Raw genomic sequence first — 24683 nt, 5'->3', positions numbered from 1 at the left:
TGACCTCTGCTCCACCTGGTGCCAGCACCCACAGTGGAAGCTCAAATCAGTTAGCCCCGCCTTGCCCAGCCCCTCTGCTGGTCACCACAAACGGCAGCACCAGGAGCAAGGAGCCACGTGCCCCCTAGAAGTCAGAGCAATCCCCTTTCTCTGCCCCCATCCCAGACCGGCATGTGACTGAGAGGCATGCGGACCACAGACAAAGGTGGCAGGTCCCGGAGAGGATGCAGCCACAGCTGGTGCTCAGGAGGGAACAGTGTGAAGACCCCTCCTGGGGCCACCTGCCACCTCTAGCCTGCAGTCACTATATTCACTGAGATTGAGGCAGCTGCTGGGCGCCACCAGGGAACCCACCCCCGGCCAGCCCTGAGGGGTAGCCACGCCACTGACCACTTGCCCAGCCCCGTCATACCTGCAGCCGGATGCTGCTGGCAATGGGCAGCGTGTAGCTGTGCTTGTAGTGGAGCTGGATGTGGTTGACGAGCATCTCATACACGCGTGTGGCGTGGCTGGCAGGCAGGGCATACAGCTTGGTCTGCAGAGAGAGCCTGCTGGTCACCAGGAGGACAGGAGACCGAAATGCAGCCAGGGAGTTGGCACCCTGGTGCTCAGAGGGAGAGGAGCCAGGATAAGCTCTTTGGAGGTAACCAGGCAGCACCCACATTCCTTACAGTGTACAAACCCCTCAAGCCCTTGACGCCACTCCAGGGCTTCAGCCCACAGTACACCCACCCGCATCCACCCTTGGGAACGGCAAAATGTCAGAAACAACCACGTGCCCACGTCACCAACAGGCAATCGGTTAATAAACCAAGGACTCCGCCCGATGGTGCACCGTGCAGCAACATGGGAGACGCGATCCATGCACACTGAGAGACCTTCTCAAGGCCACAAGGCAGAGTGGGACAAACTGGGGGCAGAGCAAGGCACAAGGTGTGCTCCATGAGGGACTCCCCTGGCTGCTGGGCCTGTCATCCGCACTGCAAGCCCCCTCCCCGCCTACCTCAGGCGAGGCCAAGGGAAGACAGGGGTGAGAGCCCTCGGAGCTGCCAGCCATCTTGGCTTTGGGGGCGGGGTTGCAGGATGGTACCTGAGGCAGAAGGGACCCGAGGGACCCAGCTACAGCCAAGGGACCCCCTTCGTGGTACTCTCAAGCTTGAAGGAGAGTGGTGGATGCTTAAAAAACATATCACTGTTACTCTTTTTAAAGAAAAGAAATGATTAACAAAGCTGTCCCTCCTTGGTTCGAAGAACAATATGAAACTATTATCCCTAAATCAACTATACTTCAATAAAAAAATAATAATAAAAGCATCATCCCTGCCTTCCACCAAAAAATAAAAAATAAGGTAGAGGGGAGGGAGCTGGACACAAAGCACAGGTATTTCAGTAAAGATACCCCAGGACTCACACAACTGCTACTCTACCTACCCATTTTGCTGGAAAGGAGGGAGGGAACCTAACGTTTTGCTATGTTCATGCTGTTTGAGTGTTTTAACTGGATGCGTGTATTACTTTCTAATTACAAAAAAAGAGAAAGTAGAAGTAGAAAATAGCTCGGTTCTGTGGCCCCGGGTCTCCAGGACTGGATTTCCAAGTAAGGACAACAGACCATCTATTTTCCCTTCTCCATAGTAGGGTTCTGGGTTTGTCCAGGCCACAGGGCCCACCACAACCCCTCAAGTGAGGGCAATAGGGAGCACAGGGCTCCTAGGGACAAGATGCCAAGGTACTGTCCAGTTTTTATCAAACATATTTTTGTTGTTGTTTCTTTAATGGAGGTACTGGGGATTAAACCCAGGATTTCATGCATGCTAAGCATGTGCTCTCCCACCTCTCCTCAAAACACGCTTTAAACCTCCACACCAGAAAATAAAAACCCACCACACATACGTATTACAGGAAACTGTTCTACCATCCAACATTTTATGAACTAGAAGTTTATGAACCAGCTCATTCAAATATTACACATTACACAATACTGATACTGCCAAGTAAACTTAAGCAGCACTGTGATTCTTTGAAAGTCAGAGATCGAGCCGCAGTGGCCAGCAGAAGAGGCTGATCACTGCCCTGCTGAGGCAGAGGCTGCCTGGGGATGTGAAGGGATGAGGCCACAGACCAGCAACCCAGGAGCCAGACGGTGCCTGGGAGTGAGGACAACCACCACCCAGGAGACCGAGCACGACGCTTTGAGACTGACTGGGACAGAGAACACATGCAAATCATCTGACAAAGGACTAGCACCCAAAATACATGAAGAACCCTTACAACTCAATACAAAGACAAATGACACAATTTAAAAATGGGCAAAGGATCTGAACACACATTCAGAAGATACAACAGAAGATACACAAGTGACCAATCAGCACATGAGAAGATGCTTGTTGTCATTAGTCATTAGTCATAAGGAAAATGCAAATCAAAACCACAATGAGATTTCAGATCATGCCTGTTAGGATGGCTATAATCAGAAAAAAAAAAAAAAGACAGCAAATAAGGTGTTGGTGAAGATGGAGAAACTGGAACCCCCATGGAATGTCAAATGGAGCAGGGTCTGTAGAAAACACTCCTACGGTTCCTCAAACAATTAAACAGAGTTATCATCTGACCCAGCAATTCTACTCCTCAGTGTGCACCCAAGAGAAATGAAAACATATGTTCTGTACGGACAGAAACTTGTATATCAATGTTCACTGTAGCGTGATTCACAACAGCCAAAAAGTGGAAATGACCCAGGTCCATCAACTGATAAATGGATAAGCAAAATATGGTCTGTCCATGTAATAAAATATCACTCAGCCATAGAAAGGCATGGAGCATTAATACACATTACATCCTGGATGATCCTTGAAGACATTATCCTCAATAAAAGATGTCAGACACAAGAGGGCACATATTGCAGATTCCGCTTCTATGAAGTGCCCAGAACAAGCAAATTCATAGACAGAAAGCAGATGAGTGATTGCCAAGGGCTGGGGGTGATGAGGGGAGAAGGAGGAGTGAGGGCTGATAGGTACGGAGTTTCTCTGGGGTGATGAAGATGTTCTAAAATCATCTGTAGTGACAACTGCACAACTCAGTGAATATACTGAAAGCTGCTGAATCATATACTTTACACAGATAGACTGTATGGTGTAGGAGTTACATCTTAATAAAGCTATCAAAAAAAAACCAAACGGTGGGGGAGGGTATAGCTCAGTGGTAGAGTGCCTACTTAGCATGCACAAGGTCCTGAGTTCAATCCCCAGTCCCTCCGTTAAATAAATACATAAATAAGTAAATAACCTAATTACCACCCCCCATCAAAGGAAAAAAAGATCACACAACTGTGGATGTGGTTAGAGCCAAGGGGGTGGTTCTAGCACTGACAGAGGACCATTTCCGCACAGACCAGCTCTGGCTGGGCTTCGTCCGCCCTTCCCTGAGGGCTCTGACCTGGTCCCTCCACATGCAACTGCCCTCTGCAACTCCAGGGAGTATCCAGGTCTCCCTGGAGATGTGTCCCTAAAAAACAGCCCTCCACCAAGATACAGCTGGTCATCACCCCCTCCCGGAGAGCAGAGGCCCACCTGAAGGATGACCAGGAGTCCCAAGACTGCAGTCTTCACATCCTCCAAGGAGGCCGAATAGGCCTCCATGTCCCTCTCCTCCAGCTCATGGGGTGGCGAGAGGGGGCGAGAAATCACCTGCAGGGGGAAAGGTCTCTATTTAAGTCCCCAGCAGCCATCAGATTCAATACTTTCCACCAGTGAGTACTTTCTCCTTTATTTCTCAGAAGGAAAGATCCACTCAACCCATCCAAGGCATGATCCAGAAACTGCTAGGTACTTTGAAATTCAAAGAAAAAGATGCCAGCTGTGCAAGACAACCGGCCAAGCCCCACCCAAGCCGGTCTCCCCTGGCAGCAGCACAGCCATGTTCCAGGGCCCCCGGGCAGCAGGACACAAGTCTAGCAGCAGCCTGCCAGGCCAGATTCACATCACCCCAACACCACCCAACTCTGCTGGGAGGGAAGCCCTGTCTCTGAGAGACCCAGGCTGTCACTCTGCAGAGAACAGAGGCAGTGGGTCCAAAGAATGTTGTTGCCCACTGAGCTCTGCCACCAAGAGAGGGCACACTGACTGCACAGGCACCCCAAGCCCCAGGCTCGAGCAGGTGTCACCTTCTCAATGATGTCCAGCAGGCTATTAAAGTGGTGGGTGTGGCAGCCTTCAGCCAGGTCCACCAGCAACTGGGTAGCCAGCTTTCGGACTTGGTGATCTTTATCCTCTGGGATGTGGGAGAGCTGTGAGATGACCACTGAGTTGATCAGCTCCTCCTGCACCGAGGACAAATGGAGTGAGGTGAGCCATGGGCAACAAAGGCTGAAATGCAACTAACACGTCATCTAAGACTCGGGACAACCCAGGCAGGGCTGTGTCAGTGCCTGAGGGCCTTGGGCCCCTTCAAGGGTGCTCTGCACAGCCCCTCGGCCCAGGAGAACGATGACAGTTATGCGGCGGCCCAGTCCAGGTACCCGGGCCCAGACGTAACACAGCTGTGAATGTCCCCACTTGTGCTTTGTCATTCACTGTCACAATAAGAAGGATCCTATGTGGAGGGCTCTATGTGGATGCACACTGGGGGTAGGGAGACCCTGTCCCCGACATCACGGAATCCACTGTGACAGGACAACCACTTTCACAGAGACAGGTACAAAGCACCACAGGAACAGAAAGCAGCATGAGAGCGACCCTGACATGAGGGACCCAAGAACCCAGAAGGGCTTCCTGAAAGAGGCAGCACTGAGCTGGTCTCTGAAGGAGGGTGAATTCCAAGGGAGAGAGATTCAGGGAAAAGGGAAGGCTGACAAGGCAGGAGGGGGAAGGTAGAACTGGGAACACCAGGAATTCCAGCGAGGCCACCGTGAAGAAGCAGGCTGGAGAGCAAGGGGAGAGACACGGGCCTGAAGCACATCTCTTGGAGAGACAGCACAGTGGGCAGGGGCACGCCACCATTTCTGAAAGATGGACAGGCTCTGGCCAGAAACTTAGAGAAGGATGGACTGGAGATGAAGAAACTGGCAGTAGAGAGACAGGCAGGGCCTGGCACTACCCTGGCAGCTGGTGATCAGGCCAGGGTCCAGAAGATGAGCGTGTTTACAAAAAAAAAAAAGAAAAAAAGAAAAAGAAAACATTCCCACGCAAGACTCTATTTTCCTAAGGACAGGGACCACAGGCCTGGGAGAGGGCACCAAGGGCTGGACAGGTAGGTGGGTGGGTGGGTGGGTGAATGAAAGAGGAAATGAAGCCTGCTGAAAAAGCCTGCCACAGAGGGGCACCATCAGACCCCAAGTTCCAGGCCAACCCAGCAAGGGCTACTGGCTGCCTCTGAGGCAAGCATGGCCCTGCACCCACTGCCCCAGGGCCCAGGGACACATACCTCATAGAACTGCCTGTTGATGAGCAGCACGAAGGACAGGACGTCCAGCACCTTGATACGCACGGCACTGCGGGATTCGTTCCTGGGGGCAGGGGCACACCTTCTGGGGCCAGGCGGGAGCACCAACTGCCAGCCTCACCCTCTGCCAGGCCCTGGCTCACCTGGCAGCCTCAGCCCCAAGGGCTCCCGTTGGGACCCAGCCCCCAGACCCAGCCACCTTGGTGGCAAGCAAGACTGACTCTGGATTCTTCTGGAGTAGAGCCCAGCTTAGCAACATCCAGACCAAGAACTGGCAGAGAACTTGGCCTCAGAGTCAGCATCTTTCTAGACAACCACTCCACAGGAAGCAGTAAGCGCAGAGTCCTCAGAGGACTCTGTCCTACCGGAAAACAAAACTTTTCCTACTCAGTGAGAACCCGACTTTCAAGAATCAGAGGGGAAAGCACTAACTCTCAGTGTCCTGGGCCCAGAGGGCAGACACAGGATCAGGAAGACCTCCCTACCTGAAGAATCTCTCCATCAACAACTGCAGGTTGTGAATCCAGCCGTCTTTGGCTGGATGGATTGACTGAGCCCTGTAGGTTATTAAGTTTAAGAGGGAGGACTCCTGTCAAGAGAAGAAAGACCCAGGGTTAATCAGCTGCTTTACCCTTCCAGAAGTTTGCCCAGGTGGGGAGCCATACAACAAAGGCTCTGCTGGTAGTGGGGAAGGTTCATTAAAACACCCATGTAGAAGCCTTGCATCGGACTGAGTGGCTCTGGCATCAGGACAGCCTGTGGCTCGGTGAGATGTGCTGAGCACACCTCCCCCCAGGCAGGTGGGAGGAAATAGATGGCTGGGCTGTGCTGTTGCAGACCCACACATCAGCTTGTTGACACCCTGGCAGACCTCCCCACTGGAGCACAAATCCAGTGGGGAGCAGAAGCCTTCCTGGCCTTTACTTCAAACTCACCGAAAATTTAGCCCCAAATCCACAGAGCCAGGCCTCCCAGACCTGACCCTTCCCCAGCAGCCTGACCTAAACCACCCTCCTGCCCAAGCACCAAAGGCCCCACCGTGTGGGAGAGAGAGGTGGTCTTACGGGCCTCTGGTCCGCACATCTCTCAACGAGCTCAAAATATCTCTCCTGTGAGCCGTGGAACTCGTTCTGATCACACAGCTCTTCCACCGTGGTCAGCAAGTCATGGACAATGGCTCTGAGTTCCGGGCTATCCAGGCTCTGCAACACCAAGGCACAGTTACACGGCAGGGGTTTCAGCTCCTCTCAAGGACTTGGCATCAGAGTCCTCAGCTCAGATGGGCTGTATCTAGACGCCCCCTCAGGCCCTCCTGCTGGGCAGGGGGCATCACTCCCACTGTGCTGGGATGTGCGAGCCAGGCTGCTCCTGCCCACTGGAGAATGGTGGGTCCCAAGGAGTCCTGGCTATGCCCTTGCAGCAGGCCTCCATTACAAGAACATTCACACCTCCCCCAGACTCAAAGCATCTCATGGAGGGCCCAGGGCCGTGGCCTCCCAGCCCACCACCCCAAGATGAAGCATTGCCTGACCAGCCGGTCAGTAACAACAGTCTAACCCAGCAGCTGCCCTTGAAGGATGAGAGTCCAGGCCCCGCTGAATTCCAGTCCTTCTCACTATGGGCCTGGCCTGAGCACCACCCATCCCAGTTTCCCAGGAGGCCCAGCCCTGAGCCTGTGCTAAACTCAGCCTCGTCTCTTCTACAGCCCCTGCCTCTGCCTCTCGTCCTTCCTGCTACGGCCAGTGGCTTTATCCAAAGTGACACCAAAGCCACAGGCAGCATTCTACACACTTTGGAAACTGCCTTCAGGGTCACTTGCAGGCCGTGGAGGTGACTTGATGTGTCACTCTGTCGATCCTGACCAACACCCACCCCCAGCCCTCCTTGATCATCTATTACCTACTCCTGCTCCAACTGATGGAGCAGGTGTGGAAGAAATTGCCGTCCTCAGTGGATGGCTGGTTGACACTACTGAGATCCATCAGAGAACACGGCCTAGGCTCTGAGGGAGGTCCCAGAAGGGCAAAGAGCTGCCCCTACAGGTCCTTTCCTGGGGCCGTCTGGCCTCCCAATCTGTTGTCTTGGTCCTCCCCTTGCCCACAGCCTTCTGGCCCACCTCACCTGGAGCTGCTGAAGCAGGCGTTCGATAATACTCAGCAGAATGTCCCACGTCACAGCCTGGAGTTCCCTCCTGTACTTCTTGATGAGTCTGGTTATGGAGAGTACGATCTCATAGGACACTACCTCGTTCGGACAGGTCATGGCCTGGAAAGTGGAGCCCCCGGGGCCCGCAGCAGTCAGCCACTTCTCCCTCGTACATAGGAAGCCCCATCACTTCCCCGGAACCTAGCATCAGATGCCTCACTCCCACAAATGTCTCATGGGCCACAGAAGTAGTACCTTAGGAGCACAGAAGCACACTTTCTACACTGGCTCCAAAGGGCCTAAGGTAGCCAGACTGCTCACTTCAAATCCTGGGCCACTGGCTTACTGGTCAAGTGGAAACTGAAAGCTACCCCGACGCAAGGAATGCGCAGAGAGCATGCCCTCCACCACCCAGCAGGTGAGGGGCAGCGGGAAGGACCCGATCAGGATGTTGCATGTGAGCCTGGACATGACACAGTTCACCTGGTAAGATGAGGATGGTATGACTGCTCTGGCTCACCAGGGTGCCATGATGACTATGCAAAAACATGCAAAGAAAGTGCTCCCAACTCAGCCAAGCACCATGGAAACAGAGCTATTATCACTGGCCTCATTCTAGAACAAGAGCAAGGTTACCGCTCGACAAAAGTAAGTGTGTCGCTATCCTGGGCAAGGGGGTAAGTGAGAAGGGGGTGAATCTCAAGCAGTTCTGATACTAATTTGCAGAACGTGAAATTTATAAGACATAATGCTCGCTTGGGGATAAAACCTTCAAATAACCCAATATATCTCATCTCTACCTGTAAAGCAAGTGACTGGATGTGCCACCTTAGCCCCTGAAGCAGACCCCTGGACTAATGGGCCTTTTCCAGCCGAGGCATCAGGCTCCAGCTCACTGCAGTCCAGGAACTGAGTTACCTCATAAAAAGACGGCAACACAGAAGTCGGAGAGTTCTTGAGAGAATAGAGCCGGTGGGCTCCCCAGAGAGCCATGCCAACAAAGAACACAGCTCCTCTCAGCAGTGGGGCGTCTTCCATGTAGGCTCTGAAAGTGTTCCCCAAAAAGACAGAATGTGAGCAGAGCCTGGCCGAGCATCTGCCCAGGCTCCTGGTAGCCTCCCCAAAGGTCCCTGCACTTATGGGACAGAAACAATGCTGGGGAAGGAGCTGGACAGGGAACACAGGGCCCAGAAGCAACTATTTTGATTCATTCACGCATTCACTCAGTAGTTGTCACTGCTGACCAAGGAGCCACACTAGATGCCAGGGCACGAAGGCCAAAAAGAGAAGGCCCTCAGCCCTGTGGTGCTTATAGCCTAGCAGACAGATACAAGCCAAAGGCAGCACGTTAATTGATGCCAAGGTTCGACCTCAGATACAGCTGAGAAGGAAAGCCAAGGGGTATGAGAGCAAACCTGCTCAGGGCAGTCAGAGACTCTAACCACCACACTAAGAGGTCAAGGAACACCCAGAGAAATGACCCAAGCAGAAGAACATTCTAGCAAGATGAAAGGTATGTGCAAAGGCCCTGGGTGGGTGGCAGAATGGCAGGATGAAGAGAACAATAGGTTCACAGGCTGAAAGGCTGGACCACCCAGGCCCTGCCATTTGGTTTCTATCCTTGGGGCACTGGGAGCCACTGCGGCTTCACGTAAAAAGTAACACAGTCAAATCTGTGCTGGAAAAAGCAGGTGCGGCTGCTGTGTGAAGGAATGGACTTCAGGAGGCCAAGAGTGGGTGCAAGAGAGCATTGAGGAAGTGAGAGCTGAAGGGTGGGGTGGAAGTCCTGGGAGCAGATAGATGAGCCATCCCAGGGGCAGAAGCAACATGACCGGTGACAGTTTGGCTATGGGAGGGGAGAGGAGGGCCTGGTGACAGGATGAAAGGTGAGGCAGCACCATGGGAGGAGGTCCAAGAGTGGAAGGGAGGTCCAGAGCTTGGTTTGGAATATTCTGAGATTACTGGCAGAAGCAGGAGAGGGCAGAAGATGGCAGGAGATCTGGAGCAGAAATGGGGAGGGTACAGTTCACTGGTAGAGAGCATGCTTAACATGCATGAGGTCCTAGGTTCAATCCCCAGCACCTCCAGTAAGTAAGTAAATAAACCTAATTCCCCCACCCCCCAAAATTTAAATAAACAGATAGACAGATAGATCAAGGACATAAGGCGTACGCTCTAGCTTTAGGGCAGGCCTCCGGAGCAGCCACTCCGCGGGAACAGGAAGCTCCCAGTTAGCCTGTGCTGGGCAACAGCAAACACGGTAAGCCTCCTCGGGAAGGCCCAGCAGCAGCCAGCGCAGGCCCCCTCGCCTCACCACCCGCCAGGCCCACTGCACTTGCCTGTCCTCCATAATGCGGCACATGTTGTAAATGGCGCTGTGGCCCAGGTGGGTGCCCAGGAGATTACGCATCAGCTGGGAAGCAAGACGCACCATCGTTAGAGGTTGGCGGATACAAGCCCTATGGCCCCAAACCCCAGGCACTGGGTGCCAGCCTCGCAGAGCGCTGCTCTGAAGCCCTCCACGTCCAGCAGCTCTCCACCATCTCCTCCCAAACAGGGGCAGCAGAGCTCTCAAAATACCAACAAAATCTTGCCCTCAGCTCAACTGCCTGGGAAAATGCCACTGGATTCCCCTCAACAGGCCATTGTCCAGCCGCTCTGAGAATCAGCGGGCCATTCACTGAAGACAAGAGAGCCCTTGTCCTGTCCATGGGTCTGACTTATCATTGCACCCTGGGGGGAGAACTCTGCAGGATGACAGCTCAGCCCCACCTTCCAGCAAGGCTCACAGAGCTCCTTGACGTTGATGGTACGGCACAGGGTGACAATGAACAGAGGGAGGCTCTCGGCTGGCAGGCAGTTGTAGCAGACCACAGCATCCAGCACCTGCAGAGAAACCTGGTGGGGCGGAGAGATGGGTCATGCTGGCCCCTCCCCAACTCCCACCTGCAGGGAGGTGACACCCCAGCCTCCTTCCCACCCTCCTCTGGTCAGTGACTAGCACGCCTCCCCTCCACCAAAGCAGCCTTCCTTAGAACCACGAGAGTGAGCAAACATCTGGGAAGCCCTTCTACGTGCCAGTCGCTGTGGGTCATCCCATTCTGAACTATGACCACACATCAGATGTCATCCAACTGCCCTTACTTACAGGAGAGAGTCCTGAGGCTCAGAGAGGCCAAGCAGCTTGCCCGGGGCCACATAGCCAATGAGGGGCAGCACATGGCTCAACCCTAGGGCCTGGGGTCACAGTTGCTATGCCACCCACCTGCCTGGAAGGCACCGTCCCTGGAGCAGGACAGTTACTGACCTCTATGTCCACAGAGGACACAGTCTGGACGCACAGCAGGCAGATCATGCTGTGGGAGGAAGCGCAAAGTCAGCTGACAGGACATTTCCCAGAGGCTGTGTGGCTCCGTTTTACTTTATGGTTACTCTACAAAGTCAGTTAAAAAAGTGGCTCGTCCTCCCTTAGGGCTCTCTTCACCCAACCATTGCTCAGTGCTGGATGTGTGGCATCAACGAGACCAAGAAGTCACAACAGATAACAACAAACAGAACATCAGGCGACATCGTATTTCTGTTACAAATAAATATTAGGCCAGTATCGAAATACCAACTTAAGTGGAAGGTGGCTCTGGCCACTTCCAACATCTCCATTTGTATGATGACTTCAAAATTTTATTCACCCTGCACAGCTGAACTGCAGACACAAGACAGCAAGACTATTATCAGAATAACGTCACTGGAATGCTTTTCTTACTGGACCATGGATGCGATGTATTCGTCAAGGTAACAGCTGTTGAATTTGACCAAGTTCACAAGCACCAGAAGGAATTCTGACGACAGGCCAACGTCCATCCACTGCAGGACAAACTCAGCTGGGGGAGAAGAGGAGCAGAACAAGTACTTCCTATTCACATCCTCCCCAGGAAAGTGCACCCCAGTCCCTTTCACTGCTGGAAATCATCTCATCCATCCCCACAGGATAACAGGCAGGTCAGCATAGGGCCAGCGGAGGCATGGTGTGGCTGGAGCCCAAGCAGATCAGCATGGACTCTGGATTCATCAGCTCCCAGGATGCACGAAGGGGGTCTGGGCAGAGGCCGGAGCAGCATTTGTGCATTGGATGCTCAGAGCCCTGACCCTTGATGCTGGGGGTACAAGCACTAGGGAGAGTGTCTAGAAGGCAGACTCCTAGAGCCTAGGAGAACCCCATCCCACAGAGAATCTCTCAGAGGAGACACAAGCAACACTTAGTTGCCTGCTGAATAAACTTAGACAGAAAATCTGACCATGGCCCCACTGTCAGAACCCATCCTGGAAGTGGACCAACAGCTGAGGCCCACTTCTAAGCGACAGAACAGCAAGGCCCAAGTCAGATTTACTTCCTCCTCCTTCTTCTCCCCACAGCTCCAACATGAAGTCTAAAGACTCATGGAAACCTCACACCTCAGGAAACCTCACATCAGGACAACAAAGAGGTGGGCCAGCAACAGGGAGGGCTAGGAGGTCAGACCCCGGCATGAAAAGCGCTATGAGGAAGACACGGTGAGGCAGACCAAGCCCCCCAGACACTGCAGGCCCTCTGGATAAGACCCAGCCTGACATCTGGGTCAGGGGCATGCTCATCCAACAACAGAACTCAGATTACCTCCTGCCCACCTAAAAGGCGCATCCAGGCCCCACTCCCCAGGTGTTCAGAGAGCAGGTCTGGAGTGAAGCCCAGGCAGGAGTCTGCATTTTTAACAGGCTACATGGGAGATTCAAGCAGCTGATTTGGGTTTTGCACAGATAAGCATAGCTGTGTGGTGCAGCACCCTCTTCAGGCCATCCCTGTGAATTGCAGCACACCTTTGGGGCCCGAGGACCAACCGAATCCCGGATTAAATTTGATCACCAAGGCCAGAGAAACCTCACACCCAATGTGGCACCCACCCAGTTCTTCTTCCAAGTAGGTGATGTGTCTCCCATTGTCCGTGAGGGCCTTGAAAACTTCCAGTCTTTCGTGGAGGTCTTCGTTAGAGGGGTAATCCTTGATGACCTTGAAGAAGAGAGCCCTGAGCACACCCAAGCGGTCCCCCTGAAAACAAAACCATGGGGTCAGCAGTCTTGCCAGGATCCCCTGGCTACCTGGGTTCCCTGAGCAGCTTTAAGAAGTCCAAAAAGTGCCCTGGGCTCCAAGACTTCCAACCCTGGGGCCCTGTCTCCTTCCCATAGGAAGAGGCTGTGAGGGATAAACTGGGTAGGGGATCAGACGCACTGGACGTCAGTTGACAGTGTGTGTGGAGCACCTCCTATAAGCCCAAGTCTGTGGATGGTGGTGTGCACACAGCAGTGGACAGCACAGTCCCACCTTCCCAGGTGCTCATGGACGGCAATACCTAACTGGGCTTCTCTGAGAAGCTGGGGAATGAAGGAGTAGAGTAAATGGGCAAGGGGGGAGGGAATCTTGCAGGCAGGAATGGTGAGAGATGGCCTGAGTGTTCCTGGAACAGCAGAGACCAGTGTGACAGGAACACGGTGAGCAAGGGGCAGAAGCTGGGGCAAGGGGAAGGAGATCAGTGAGAGCAAGATAACAATGGCTCATTTGTGCCAGGTGCAATTCGTTTTGCATGAATTGCCTCATTTATTCCCCAAAATATCCGAGACAAAATGGAACGAAAAGCATCCCCACTTTACAGGAGAGGAGGTGGAGGCTCAAGCGGCTCCGGTGACTTGCCCAGGGTCACGCTGATACCAGAGGTGACACCAGGGTGCCCACTCAGGCAGTCCAGCTGCAGAGTGCCTGGGAACCAGCACACCTGTGCCTGGTGCTCTCATCAAAGACGAAAGTCCAAGCATGGCTCACAAGAGCCCGATACCATCCCACATACCCACCCCAGCTCCACCTGAACAAACCAGTCGCCCCTTACCTGCCCCTGCACGATGGCCTTCAGCAGAGCCAGCACTGCGTGCCGGGCCTCTGGCGGCCGCTCTGGCTGCAGCAAGTCCGAGACGGCCTTCCAGAGTGCTTCCACTGCGTGCTGCCCGGCAAAAAGGGGACAGTGACTGGTTTGCTGGCCCCTCAACCCAAGAGACAGTACCACCGGCAAAGGATAGAGCAGAACGACGTGGTCATTTGACCTAGAATTTGCTCCTCTAAAGCCCACATTTCATATACCTGTCACGTCCCACAGTGACCATGAGCCTGACACGGGGAACAGCACCAAGTGACTTCAAACCCTCACAGATCCCTTTAACCTTCAGCAGGCCATAGGATGAAGGGAGGAAGGAGAACAGTAGGCCAGGAAGGCTGTCCTGGCTGCCTTCAGAGAACCAACAGGGAGCCCCTGCTAGGGCTTGCTCAGACCCCATGGGAAGAGTCTCAGAACCAGAAGAGCCACAGCAGTCTCTGGGCCTGAATCCTGACCAAGAAGTCCTGTGCTCTGGTTCCCCTCTGGGTCAACAAACCAGCCTTGGGCCACTCAGTACCACACCCCTACTCTGCTGTCTGGCTTGGCCTGCTAAGAACTCTGTGCTGGCTTCTGGAATCTGCCTCCTAACTAAGCCCACGCAGCCCATGGAGAAATTGGGTCCTGTTCCCCACAGCTACCCAGAATCACTCTCTCTTGTGTCACTTTATTCTCCATGTTAACCATCCCTAAATCCCTTCAGCCAGGGTTTTCTGACCACTCACCCTTTCCTGGGCTCACTCCTCTTAAGAAAGGGACTAAAATGTCTTTTAGATGTTGTTTGACCAATATTCTGACCAACTCAGGACACACTGAAACTTCACCTCCTTTGTCCCTCCCATCCACCATACTCCTACTGATGCAACCTAAGCCACAATAACACAGAGACACTGAGGCCGTGGACTCTCCCAGCCTTTTAAACCTGTTTATTCACATGACAGCAGCTCAGCCACAGCTCCCCTTTCCATACTTATACAGACTCTTCAAATGTAAATGCCTATTCTTACATTTATCCTTGGTAACATGCAGCCTGCACGTTTCAGATGACCTGCGGAGGATGCAGTGGTCACTCTCCCCCTCAGCAGATGTGTATCTGCTGGGTGTGAGGTCCCTATCTCCTCCAGCATCACTCACACAAAAAAAGTGGGGCAAGGCTGGAGCAGAGTCCTTGAGGAACTCTAAGGCAACTTCCTCCTCTGTCCATAGGACATCAGGAGAGGGCCTGGAAGTCTCTGGCAAAAATAAACACACCAAAGTCTGTGAGGCTGCTTAATACCACAACCAAACATGCCTTCCAAAAAGACAGAGACTGGTGTGCTTTGAATTTTCTCTGTGAAACCACACTCTTTCCTGATATTCCTCTATTTTCCCTCCCTGTGAATCTGTAACGTGAGAGGACAAGTGAGTGACTTTCTGTAAGCTACTACGAAATTTTTTCTGGATCTGCTAGAAAAGCCTATTCCCTCTGCTCTCCACCTCCACATGCAATTGCCCCCCCACACCCAGGGTTGTGCTCAGGGTATTTCCAGAAGCTTCTCTGTCACTCAGATGATAATTAAATTTCCCTGAAATGGTGTGTATCAGTTCATTAACAAAGTTAGCTGTCAACCCTGCTCCTAGAAAGAGCCAAATCAGGCTTTAAAACAGCTCCTATGACTCTCCCCAGTCACCCAACTGAGACAGACCTACCTCTTCAAATTTCTTCGTTTTGGCAACTTCACAGATCTGCCCTATCACCCGGATGCGATTGCTGAGGCCACATTCAACACTCAGTTCCTGGAGAGAGATGGAAAAAGGAAAAGGAGCCAGTGCTCAGGCAACAGATCTCACCTGCCAACCACAGAGCACTCTAAGAACTCTCCTGCATTTCCCACACTGGAGACCCACAGCACAGCATTCTGAAATCAGGAATCACCAGAATTTACTACTCCACCATAGTGGATTGAGAACAGGGGACTCTTTTTTCACTACTGCATTTTAAAACATTGATATATAATTCACATTAACATAAAATTCACCATTTTAACAACTTTAAACTGTATAATCCAGTTTTTAGTATATTCATAGTGTTTGCAACCAGGGTCATTAATTCCGGAACATTTTCATCACCTCAAAAGGAAGTTCCATACCCATTAGCAGTCACTCCCCCATGCCCTCCTCCCCCGTAGGCCCTGGGAAATGCTAATCTACTCTATCTCTATGGATTTGCTTATTCTAGACATTTTGTATAAATGGAGTCATATGTTATGTGGGCCTTTGTGACTGGCTTCTTTCACTTAGCACAATGTTTTCAAGTTCCATCCATTCTATTCCATGTATCAATATTTCATTCCTTCTTTTGCCAAAAAATACTCCATCATAGGGATGTATCACATTTTATTTATAACTTCAGCTGATGAACATTTTGGTCATTTCTGAATGGGAAACTATACAAGTGCAAAAATTCAACATCATTTATGGGCAAAGCATTGAGCAGGCATGTGGTAGGGGGATTCCAACAGAGACAAAAAAAGTGAAGACTTACTTCTCCCAGGAACTCATAAATTACCAGTAAACATCTGGCCATAACCCTAATCACCTGTGGAGACCATGGCGTTCAGGTCACATCTAGTAAAACAGGTTTTCTTGCATCAATATCTAAATACTAACTCAAGCATGCTGGACCAAGTCACCAAGATCCTGACTTCCTGAATCTCCAGCAGAAACAGATGTACGTCACCACTGTACGGGGGACAGCAGCTCCACAGATGGTCACCAGCAACCCTCTCTCACCGAACCTGGTGACACACGAAACTCAGCCTTCCTTGCACCTCCTACTAAACTGACAGAGAAGACAGATTGCTCACTCACTCTCAGGATTTCCGCAGTGATGATAAACTCCGTCTGCTTGCCCTCTGCAGACCTGGGATTTGGCCTTGGAGTTCCCAGTCCCAACAGAATCCTGAATTTCTCCTTGAAGCCTGAATCTTTGCTTGTTGGCTTGGCCATGCTGGGCAGGGACACACCAGAGGACTCCTCTGTGCCGAGAATCAGGCATAGAGATCTCAGGAACAGCTCCACCCACCTGCCCCGGTGCAGACCCACAACAGTCAGGGAACCCTAGGTCTCTAGTGGGCACGTACTTTCCTCCCACAGCCCCTGGGAGAACTTAACCACAACCCGGAGGTCCCGCCCAGAAATAAACGTGGGAAATGCCAGGCCGCACACCCGCATAGTCTGACTCAATGCATGGAGTGAGGGAGGGGAACTGGGGACGGGGGCGGCCGCCGTGGGGTCCAAGGAGCCCTGACGTTTGCCATCTCCCCCTGTGGAGGACTATCAGGGGATGCCGGAAGCAGGGACTCCCTCGCACCAGACATGACTTAAAACCAAAGAAAGCTTGGAGCTCCAGGGTCAGGCTGCAGTGGGCGCGGACACTGCGGGGTCCGCCCCCGCCGCCTTAGCGCGAAGCAGGCCCGGAGAGGCCGCCTCCCCTGCGGCCCTGTCGGGGCCGGCCACCCCGCGGTCGGAGCAGGCGCCAGCGGTCGGAACGCCGCGAGCCACTCACCACTGACCGCGCCTGCCGCGCACCGGGCCGTCCCGGAGCGGAGAACCGAGCACACCCCCGGCCCCAAGCCGCCGCCGGAAGCGCGACCCGCGCTTCCGGCAGCGGGAGGGCGCCGGGGGCTGGCGTAGGGCTTGCTGGGAGTCGTAGTTCTGGGTGGATCTCCCGCGGAAAGGCTGGGCAGGTGTCGAGTAACGTGACGGGGCCGCGGGCGTCGCCGGGATGTGTAGTCCTCAGGAGTCCGGGATGAACGCCGTGGGCGCGAGGATGGTGACCCGCAGCCGTAGCCGGGGAGCTGGACTGCGGCGTGGTGGGGAAGAGGCCGCGCCCCTCCGGAGCGTAGAGGCGGCTGCAGGTAGCGCCGCGCCTGGGCCAGGGCCCCGGAGGAGAGAAGGGGGAGGGGGCCTGCAAGGGACTTGGGGCTGGGGTCCCGGGCCTTCCCAGAGGGCTCCATGCCGTGCTGGCTGGCACTCTGCAGCCGCGGGCAAGTTCCCAGACCCCACGTGGGGACATGAGTTCGCACCGTGCGCCCTGTTCGCAGGGACTGGGTTCCGGGCGTTCCCATCTCCCCCACCCTCGTCCATCTCAAGAAAGTTCTCCCCTTCCCAGTAGCATGCCCTGCACTTGTGCCAGGTTGGCTGCGAGGCAAACCGGCCCTGTCCTCATAGCTCATTCTAGCTCCGCGGCCCAGTGCCGAGAACAACCCCAGCCAGAAGTTTTCTCCACCTGCTAGAGGGTGCCTCTGAGAGAAAACGGAAAAGGGCATGACTTTCATTGTGTTTATATCATTGTTCTGGACTTACATGTGTCCTCCTTAAGAACCCACCTTGTACCAATCATGGCACTTAGCGGTGGGCAGAATGACAGAGCTCCTGCTGCTTGTCCTGCCTGGACGTCTGCAAGATTGGCCAAAGGAAGATTCCCACAGACACCCAAGGATCCCAGAGGTAGTCCCGATAAGACACACTGGAACAGATATAGGGCAGGAGGAACTAGGGTTGGGGTACAGGCACGTGATGATGCCTGCCAGGTAGACAGGAACTTTGATGCCAGCACAGAGTTTGGAGTTCATCGTGAGTACAGAAGAACCAATGAGAAATCTTAAGGCAGTGACAAAATCCAATTCAGGTTTTAGAACGTTCTCTCTGACACAGTGTGGAGACTAGATTGGGGGCACTGTGGCGGAGGCTGATAACTAGAGTCCTCAGATGCCAAATCATATTGGTCAGACAGGCAGTGGCAAAAGAAAGCTGACCTGGACCAGGTGCATGCTACAGATCACAGAGCACCCCCAGCTGTAGTAGATGATGCATGGTTGTTGAATGAATGATGGAGGTTGAGGCAGCACCCACACCTTATCCTCACCTGTAGCCCCCACTGAAGGGACCGAGTGGCACTTTTTGCAGAAGGAAGGAAAAGCCACAGCTCTGTGAAACGTCAGCGGAAGACACAAAGACTGAACGTGGCCTACGAGGCCTCAGAAGGTGAGACAGGAGAGGAGGCCGAGCATCTCCAGGCACCAGGCTGGGAGCCTCGGGACTGGCAGCGGCAGCTGGAGAACATCCGAACCATGAGGAGTGGGAAGGACGCACCTGTGGACCAGCTGGGGGTTGAGCACTGCTATGACCTTAGTGCACCCCCAAAGGTAGGCAGGGATCCATCTGTTGGGCAACCCCCTTCCGCACAAGACACTTGCTTCCTCTCAGGCCTCTAGCAGGGGACAGGCTGACACCTGGCAGCTCTTGACTGGCACCTTCCTCTGCAGACAGCACCCTGAGAGGACTCACAGCTGGGGTGTGGAGCCCTGAGCAGCATCAGCTGCTTCACTGTGGCCACTCAACAGGTCAGGGGTACTTGTGACATGGGGCCTTGTGCCCTGCCTTCTGCCAGCAGTGCTGGTGCATCAGGGGTGTTCAGTAATGTTTGCTAAGAGAGAGGAGGGCTCTTACACTTCACTGGTGTTCCTTAGACCAACCTAATTCTAATCCCAACTCTACTACCAATGACTAGGGTCTCAGTTTGCTTGTCTGTAAAGTGGCCAGGAGCATCCTTCCCTAAGTGATAAGAATAATGATAGCAGCCAATGGCTGCTGAGAACTGACATCCTGCCAGGTATGATTCTAAGCACCATAATTCTTTAAGCCTCATAGTGATCTTTCGAGGCAGGGGCTGTTATTTCTCCTGTGTTTAAGTGGAAAAACAGGCCCAAGCCAGACCCCACACACACCTCACTGGCCGGGGTGGGTAGAGGGCTGATGTCCTATATGTTCCCCAAGGTAGAACAAGTGGAGATGAGTAAAGGGCTTGGCTGGGGCCTGGCCCACAGTAAGCACCCACGACCCGCCTCCACCCCTGTGCCTGTCACTGTGCAAGCAGGTGCGGAGGTACCAGGTGCTGCTCTCACTGATGCTCTCCAGCCAGACTAAAGACCAGGTGACAGCGGGCGCCATGCAGCGGCTGCGGGCCCGGGGCCTGACGGTGGACAGCATCCTGCAGACAGATGATAGCACACTGGGCATGCTCATCTATCCCGTGGGCTTCTGGAGGGTGAGCGGGGCTACGGGTGCCACTGGCCTGAGAAAAATGTCAGGAGGCTGAGTGACCTGTGTGGGTGGGAGCCCTGGTTGGGTATCTCTGGCCATGGGAGCCTGGATGTGAGTGCCTACTGGAGCCCTGCCCCACCTCCCCTACCCCTTTCCTGTCCCACAGCTCTGACCAGCCTACAGGGGGCTGGGCCGTGGGGCCTTAAGTCCAGGCCCCAGGGCTCCTTAGCCTTTCCTGTTTGCAGCCCATCCCTTCCTTCCTCCACCTCCCTGCCCAGCCGCCTGGCCCTTCCCTTCCTTGCTAAGGCTGCTTACCCGCCTAACCTTCTGTTTACTCTGAGCCTCCCTAGAGTGCACACCCCCTTCCCTCTGGAGCCCCAGCAGGCCACAGAGTACAGGGTGGCGAGTGGGCGGGCCTGTTGAAGGCTGCTGGGTGGGTGGGGCTGCTTCCCCTTGGCACTGGTGTGGGCTGCAGTTTGTCAGATGGGTTTTAAATAGCTCTGTCCACTCAGGCACAGGATGGGAACCGCCCGGCTGGCCTGGCAGCTGGTGGGGGAGCCCCAGGCTCCAGCCTTCCTTCCTGAAAGCCCAGGTGCTGTTGAGCCCAGCTTCTGGTGTGACTGTTCCTGCTTAGCCTGTCCAGACTCTGGGGGGAATGATGGGGCAGGGAGGCCCAAGCCAGACACCACACACATGTCACTGGCTGGGGCTGGTGGGAGGCAGGGTTCTAGGGCCTGCACTGGGCCTCCCTTGGGCTCCCTGCTGCCCTTGGCTTTCTCCAGCCTACTGGGGGGACAAGGGCAAGCAGGTGCCTCTGAGTGTGTCCTGAACAGGTGACAGGCAGCTCTGGGCACCTGTGGGTCTTCTTTGGGCCTCGTCCTCCCAGGTCAGACTATACCCCCACCCCAATCTTTCAGAACAAAGTGAAGTACATCAAGCAGACCAGTGCTATTCTGCAGCAGCGTTATGGCGGGGACATCCCAGCCTCCGTGGCAGAGCTGGTGGCACTGCCAGGCGTCGGGCCCAAGATGGCACACTTGGCCATGGCTGTGGCCTGGGGCACCGTGTCAGGCATTGGTGAGTGGCGTGCACCTACGAAGAGGGAGTGGCTGGCTCCAGGCTTGTTGGCTGCTGTCAGGGTTCTCTGCACCCTTGTGACCTGTGACCCCAACTCAGGTCTCATTTACAACTCAGCCCAAAGGGTCAGAAAGGTGTTCCCAGCCTGGAGCTAGGCCTGACCTGCCTAGAGATGGGTGCTAACAGGAGGAACTCCTGTTTGCTGAGCACCTACTGCATGCTGAGCTCTGTAAGAGGCCCTCGTGCTGCACGAGGGAGACATCCAATAACTCTTTACCGTGGGGTAGAAACACTGACCAGGGTGTGCAGGGCACCATGGGAGCCAGCCTGGTCTGGGGCATCTGGAAAGACTTCTTAAGGAGATGAATGATAATTCAGCCAAGAGCTGAAAAGTGAGACAAGGCTAACCAGGCTAAGAGGAGGAAGTGCATTCCAGGCAGAAGGAGCAACATTTGCAAAGCCATGAGGTGGGAGAAAGGGCCAGAGCACAAGGCTCTGGAATGAGCATGGGCACATTGGGGAGGCTCAGTGAAGACAGGGGGACCCAGGGAGAAAGAGTAAGGCACTGGAGGGAGGCCTTTTCTAGAATCCCTTTCCTGGGTTTGGGTGTCACATCTTGGCATTTGAGGTCCTACGAGCAGAAACAGACCCCTAGGTCGGAATGGGACTGCTTCCTCAGGTCTTTGCCCAGAGAGTCGGGGCTTCTGAGGCTACACAGCCACAGGCCCAGCTGTGTGCCCCCCAGCCTGGTGCTTTTCAGGCACTTGTGCAGAGGAGCCAGGAGAGGTAGTGGGAGTCCCCCTAGTGCTTCCATGGCTTGTGAAGCCTGCCCACTGGGGACCCCTTCCCAGCACCGCCCATGGGAAGAGGAGGGCTCTAGCCACCAGGTGAGATTGCAGTCCAGAAGCTCTGAATTGCAGGAGCCTGGCTAGGCGGGGCCAGAGTAGAGCCTCCCACACTGGGCTCTTGCAGCCTCTCAGGAGATACTTGAGCTTATCTGGGTGGCTGTCCTCTGGTGCCCGTGGCCAGGAGTGGTCTGGCAGGTCTGTAGGGGAAGGGCCCCCTGTCCATGACTGGATACAGCAGGCAAGAGTGTCAGAATGTTGCCCTTTCTGGTTGTCTAAAGGCCAGGCCACCCACAGGGAGATCCTAAGGAGGGTGGGCCCCACATCCCAGGGGCTTTACTGAGAGAAGCCCCCTTGATTAGAAAGCCAGTGCCAAGGGTACACAGCCGATCCCAGTGCTGCCCTCCCAGCTGGGTGACCCTAGGCAAGACACTTGCCCTCTCCGAGCTGGACCAAAAAGCAGGGGAAGCAGTTGCTCAGTTGCTGCACAGTGTGCAGAGCCCACCAGGCCCGGCCCACAGGAGGCTCACACAGTGTGGTGTGGCCCTCGCCTGGGCCTCTGGGTAACTTAAGGAGTATAGTCATCTCCATGTTACAGAGAAAGAAACTGAGGCTTGGTGACCCAAAGGTGTGACCTCCATGTACACGTTCTCCCTGTGCTCCTAGGGTGCCTGTCGTCACTCTCTGGGGAGAGCCTGAGCCTTTTCCTGAGCCGCTAGCAAACACGATAGGAGGAGGAGGCAGGGACTGCATCTGGCTGGGGGAAGGAGGCCTCAGTGGGTAGTGCCCAGGCCAAGCCCTGGGGTGGCCAGCCAAGGGGAAAAGCGGTTGTGGCCCAGGTGGACAACAGCTACACCTGGCCTGGCCTCGCTCCCCGCTTTGTCCTTGATGGTGTAGTGGCAGATGCTGGCTCTGCGGGCAGTGACTTCCTGCAAGCCCACTGGGCCAAGCTGTTGCTATCCAGCCTGGCACCGACGGCCAGTGCCTCTTAGGGGCCAGGAGGCACTGCTGCCTGCACCCCAGGTAGAAGTCCCAAGTCCTGGGTGGGGAGGGGAAGGAGGCCAGGGAGACTCAGGCCCCAGCCTCAGCCCCACACCAACCTGCCCTCAGAGCCAGGAGAAGGGATGGGGCAGCCTGGGCTGGTAAGCCTGCCCCGTGGTCACCCTGCTCTGTCTCTTAGCAGCGGTGGACACACATGTGCACAGAATCGCCAACCGCCTCAAGTGGACCAAGAAGGCAACGAAGTCCCCAGAGGCGACCCGTACCGCACTGGAGGAGTGGCTACCCAGGTTGGGTGGGGTGGGGTGGGGGCAGGACCAGCTCTCCTCCCTCCCAGCTTCTCCTCTGCACTAACTGCTTCAACCCCTACAGGGAGCTGTGGAGTGAGATCAACGGATTGCTGGTGGGCTTCGGCCAGCAGACTTGCCTGCCCGTCCACCCGCGCTGCCAGGCCTGCCTCAACCGGGCCCTGTGCCCGGCTGCACAGGGACTCTGAGGGCCATGGGGCCTCTGCCTGGGCGCCACTTTGGCTACTATCTGTTCTGTGCCTTTGCTGGGGAGCCACAGCCTGTTTATAATAAAGCTTGGGGGTTGTTTGCAGTTAAGGTCTGGCTGACTTCTACCCCTAGGGGATGGGGGCAGGCTGGGAAGCACATGCATGAGCTGTGTGCCTGTGCTCACGTGTGTCTGGAATGGGGCCGCCTGGGAGGCCGGGATGGGGACGTGACAATCTGGGCTGCGAGCTCGAGGGGAGGTGGGGGAGCAGAAGCCCGGGAGGGCTGGGGAGCTGGATCGTGGGAGCCAGCTGCAGCCAGCTGTCAGAAGCCTCGGGATACTGGAAGCCTGGGCTGCCTCCCTCAGCATCTGGCTGGGGACCTAGAAACACAGCCCCCTCCTGAACTTGTGCACCCTGAGAGCCCAGCCTCTGCCAGGAGGCCCCACCCCCAGTGTTTACAGAGCCACCTGGCCTCAAAGGAATACTAGCAGGCCTAGGCAGGGCACCACAGGGCCGAAGGCGTGACCTGTGTGTACCTGCTGGGGGTGTCAGGGGCCCAGAAGGCTTCACAGGGAGATGCGAGTGAGAGGGGGTAAGGTTTCTGAGGCATGGGGATCCCAAGTAGGCTGGGGAGGAGAGGGGGATAAAAGAGGAGCTAGAACTAAGAGGGGCCTGGGCTTGGCTGCCAGGCAGACGGATTTGGGGAGGGAAGGCTTAGGAATGGGACTCAGTTTCCAGCAGCTGAGACTTGGGGAGCTGCTCGGCTGCACCCCCCTGCTTGGACCATGACGCCCTTATCCCCGCCCAAACTGAAGGTTCAGCAAGGACAGAGACAGCCAAGTCTCCAAGGAAAGACTTTATTCCTAGGGCGCGCATGCGCTATGGCTTACAGGGCAGACAGCGATGTCGGTCAGTTGGTCAGGTTCTGGGCAGGGGGGAAGGCAGAGTTGGTGGGGTTTCCTCAAGGAGGGCTCCCAGCGGGGGCCAAGCCCAGAGCCTGAGGTCCTTCCTGGGGACAGGCCCTCACAGTCACACCTCGAAGACCTGAGGCTGCTGTTCAGGGACAAAGGGTCTGTCCAGAGGCTGCCCTCTTCAGGGGCACAGGGCCTCCATCCTCAGGCCCATCAAAGAGCCCAGGCCCTGCACCCCAGACATCCCCACCCCAGGGAGGGCAGGGATGGAGCAGAGGGGCAGTTCCTACAGCCACGTGAACGGCAACCCCAGCCTCACCCAAAGCCGGCATGAACACAGCCTGGGAGCCCCCCAGCTCTGTCCCTGGAAGTTCCTGGGACTGACTTCCACTTGCGATGGCTGCTGCTGAGGGGGTGGGGAGGAAACGGTTTGCAGAGAAAGGTTTGTTTTATTGCAATTATTTAGAGAGCATGTCCTGAGGGTGGTGGAGGCGGGGGCTCTGGTGTAAGTGGAAACATGTGTGGAGCTAGAGCTCTTTTTGGAAAAAAAGCAGTAACACAAATTCCTTTAAGTCAGCAGGCCCAGGCAGAGCAGCAAGGGCCCGGCCCCACGATCACCACTGCCTCTCCCTCTCTCTTCTCTGATCACTTTCTCTCTGGGTGTCTCTCACATCTTAGGGGCTCCCTGTCCCCATCTTGCTGCCATGCTCCCCCAGCACCCAGCAGGGAG

General features: G+C 54.9%; 2 protein-coding genes and 1 long non-coding RNA gene across 14 annotated transcripts in view; 2 read left to right on the top strand and 1 right to left on the bottom strand.

The window, feature by feature from the left end:
- TSC2 (TSC complex subunit 2) overlaps positions 1-17212 on the bottom strand; it is a 36916-nt gene extending 19704 nt beyond the window's left edge. For 9 of the 10 annotated variants that reach the window (XR_012061083.1, XM_072942435.1, XM_072942436.1 and 6 more), the window contains exons 1-17: positions 17086-17212; positions 16389-16555; positions 15228-15314; positions 13500-13610; positions 12523-12667; positions 11348-11465; positions 10895-10943; positions 10360-10485; positions 9927-10000; positions 8506-8632; positions 7564-7707; positions 6507-6644; positions 5928-6031; positions 5425-5506; positions 4166-4321; positions 3573-3689; positions 413-535 (exon numbers count right to left, since the gene is read on the bottom strand). Coding sequence is in view for 9 of the 10 variants with exons in the window: in XM_072942435.1 (XP_072798536.1) it covers positions 413-535; positions 3573-3689; positions 4166-4321; positions 5425-5506; positions 5928-6031; positions 6507-6644; positions 7564-7707; positions 8506-8632; positions 9927-10000; positions 10360-10485; positions 10895-10943; positions 11348-11465; positions 12523-12667; positions 13500-13610; positions 15228-15314; positions 16389-16526 (1839 nt within the window). In the remaining variant the exon portion in view is untranslated. Of the gene's footprint in view, positions 1-412; positions 536-3572; positions 3690-4165; positions 4322-5424; positions 5507-5927; positions 6032-6506; positions 6645-7563; positions 7708-8070; positions 8128-8505; positions 8633-9926; positions 10001-10359; positions 10486-10894; positions 10944-11347; positions 11466-12522; positions 12668-13499; positions 13611-15227; positions 15315-16388; positions 16556-17085 lie in introns of those variants that run through there. The other variant, XM_072942443.1, reaches the window with a different exon arrangement.
- LOC140687050 (uncharacterized) lies at positions 8213-16742 on the top strand. 2 transcript variants are annotated; one of them, XR_012061085.1, is made up of 4 exons: positions 8213-8235; positions 8396-9100; positions 11998-12068; positions 15262-16742. It is a non-coding gene; the product is annotated as an uncharacterized lncRNA (long non-coding RNA). The 2 variants fall into 2 exon arrangements; XR_012061084.1 differs by having other exon boundaries at positions 11998-12135.
- Positions 17213-17230: 18 nt separating the features above from the next.
- NTHL1 (nth like DNA glycosylase 1) lies at positions 17231-23146 on the top strand. Of its 2 annotated transcripts, none has more exons than XM_072942444.1 (6): positions 17231-17437; positions 18489-18727; positions 19459-19629; positions 20543-20702; positions 22728-22836; positions 22919-23146. In XM_072942444.1, exons 1-6 carry the CDS (start codon positions 17305-17307, stop codon positions 23040-23042), a joined length of 936 nt encoding a protein of 311 aa, XP_072798545.1. In that variant the 5' UTR covers positions 17231-17304; the 3' UTR covers positions 23043-23146. The 2 variants fall into 2 exon arrangements, with proteins under 2 accessions (XP_072798545.1, XP_006204338.2); XM_006204276.4 differs by having other exon boundaries at positions 17233-17437; positions 22731-22836.
- The last annotated feature ends 1537 nt before the right edge of the window (positions 23147-24683 follow it).

Source organism: Vicugna pacos, chromosome 18, assembly GCF_048564905.1.
Source record: "Vicugna pacos chromosome 18, VicPac4, whole genome shotgun sequence".
Classification (NCBI taxonomy): domain Eukaryota; kingdom Metazoa; phylum Chordata; class Mammalia; order Artiodactyla; family Camelidae; genus Vicugna; species Vicugna pacos.
Note: the sequence above shows the minus strand (reverse complement) of the source record. Positions and strands in the feature narration are given on the sequence as shown.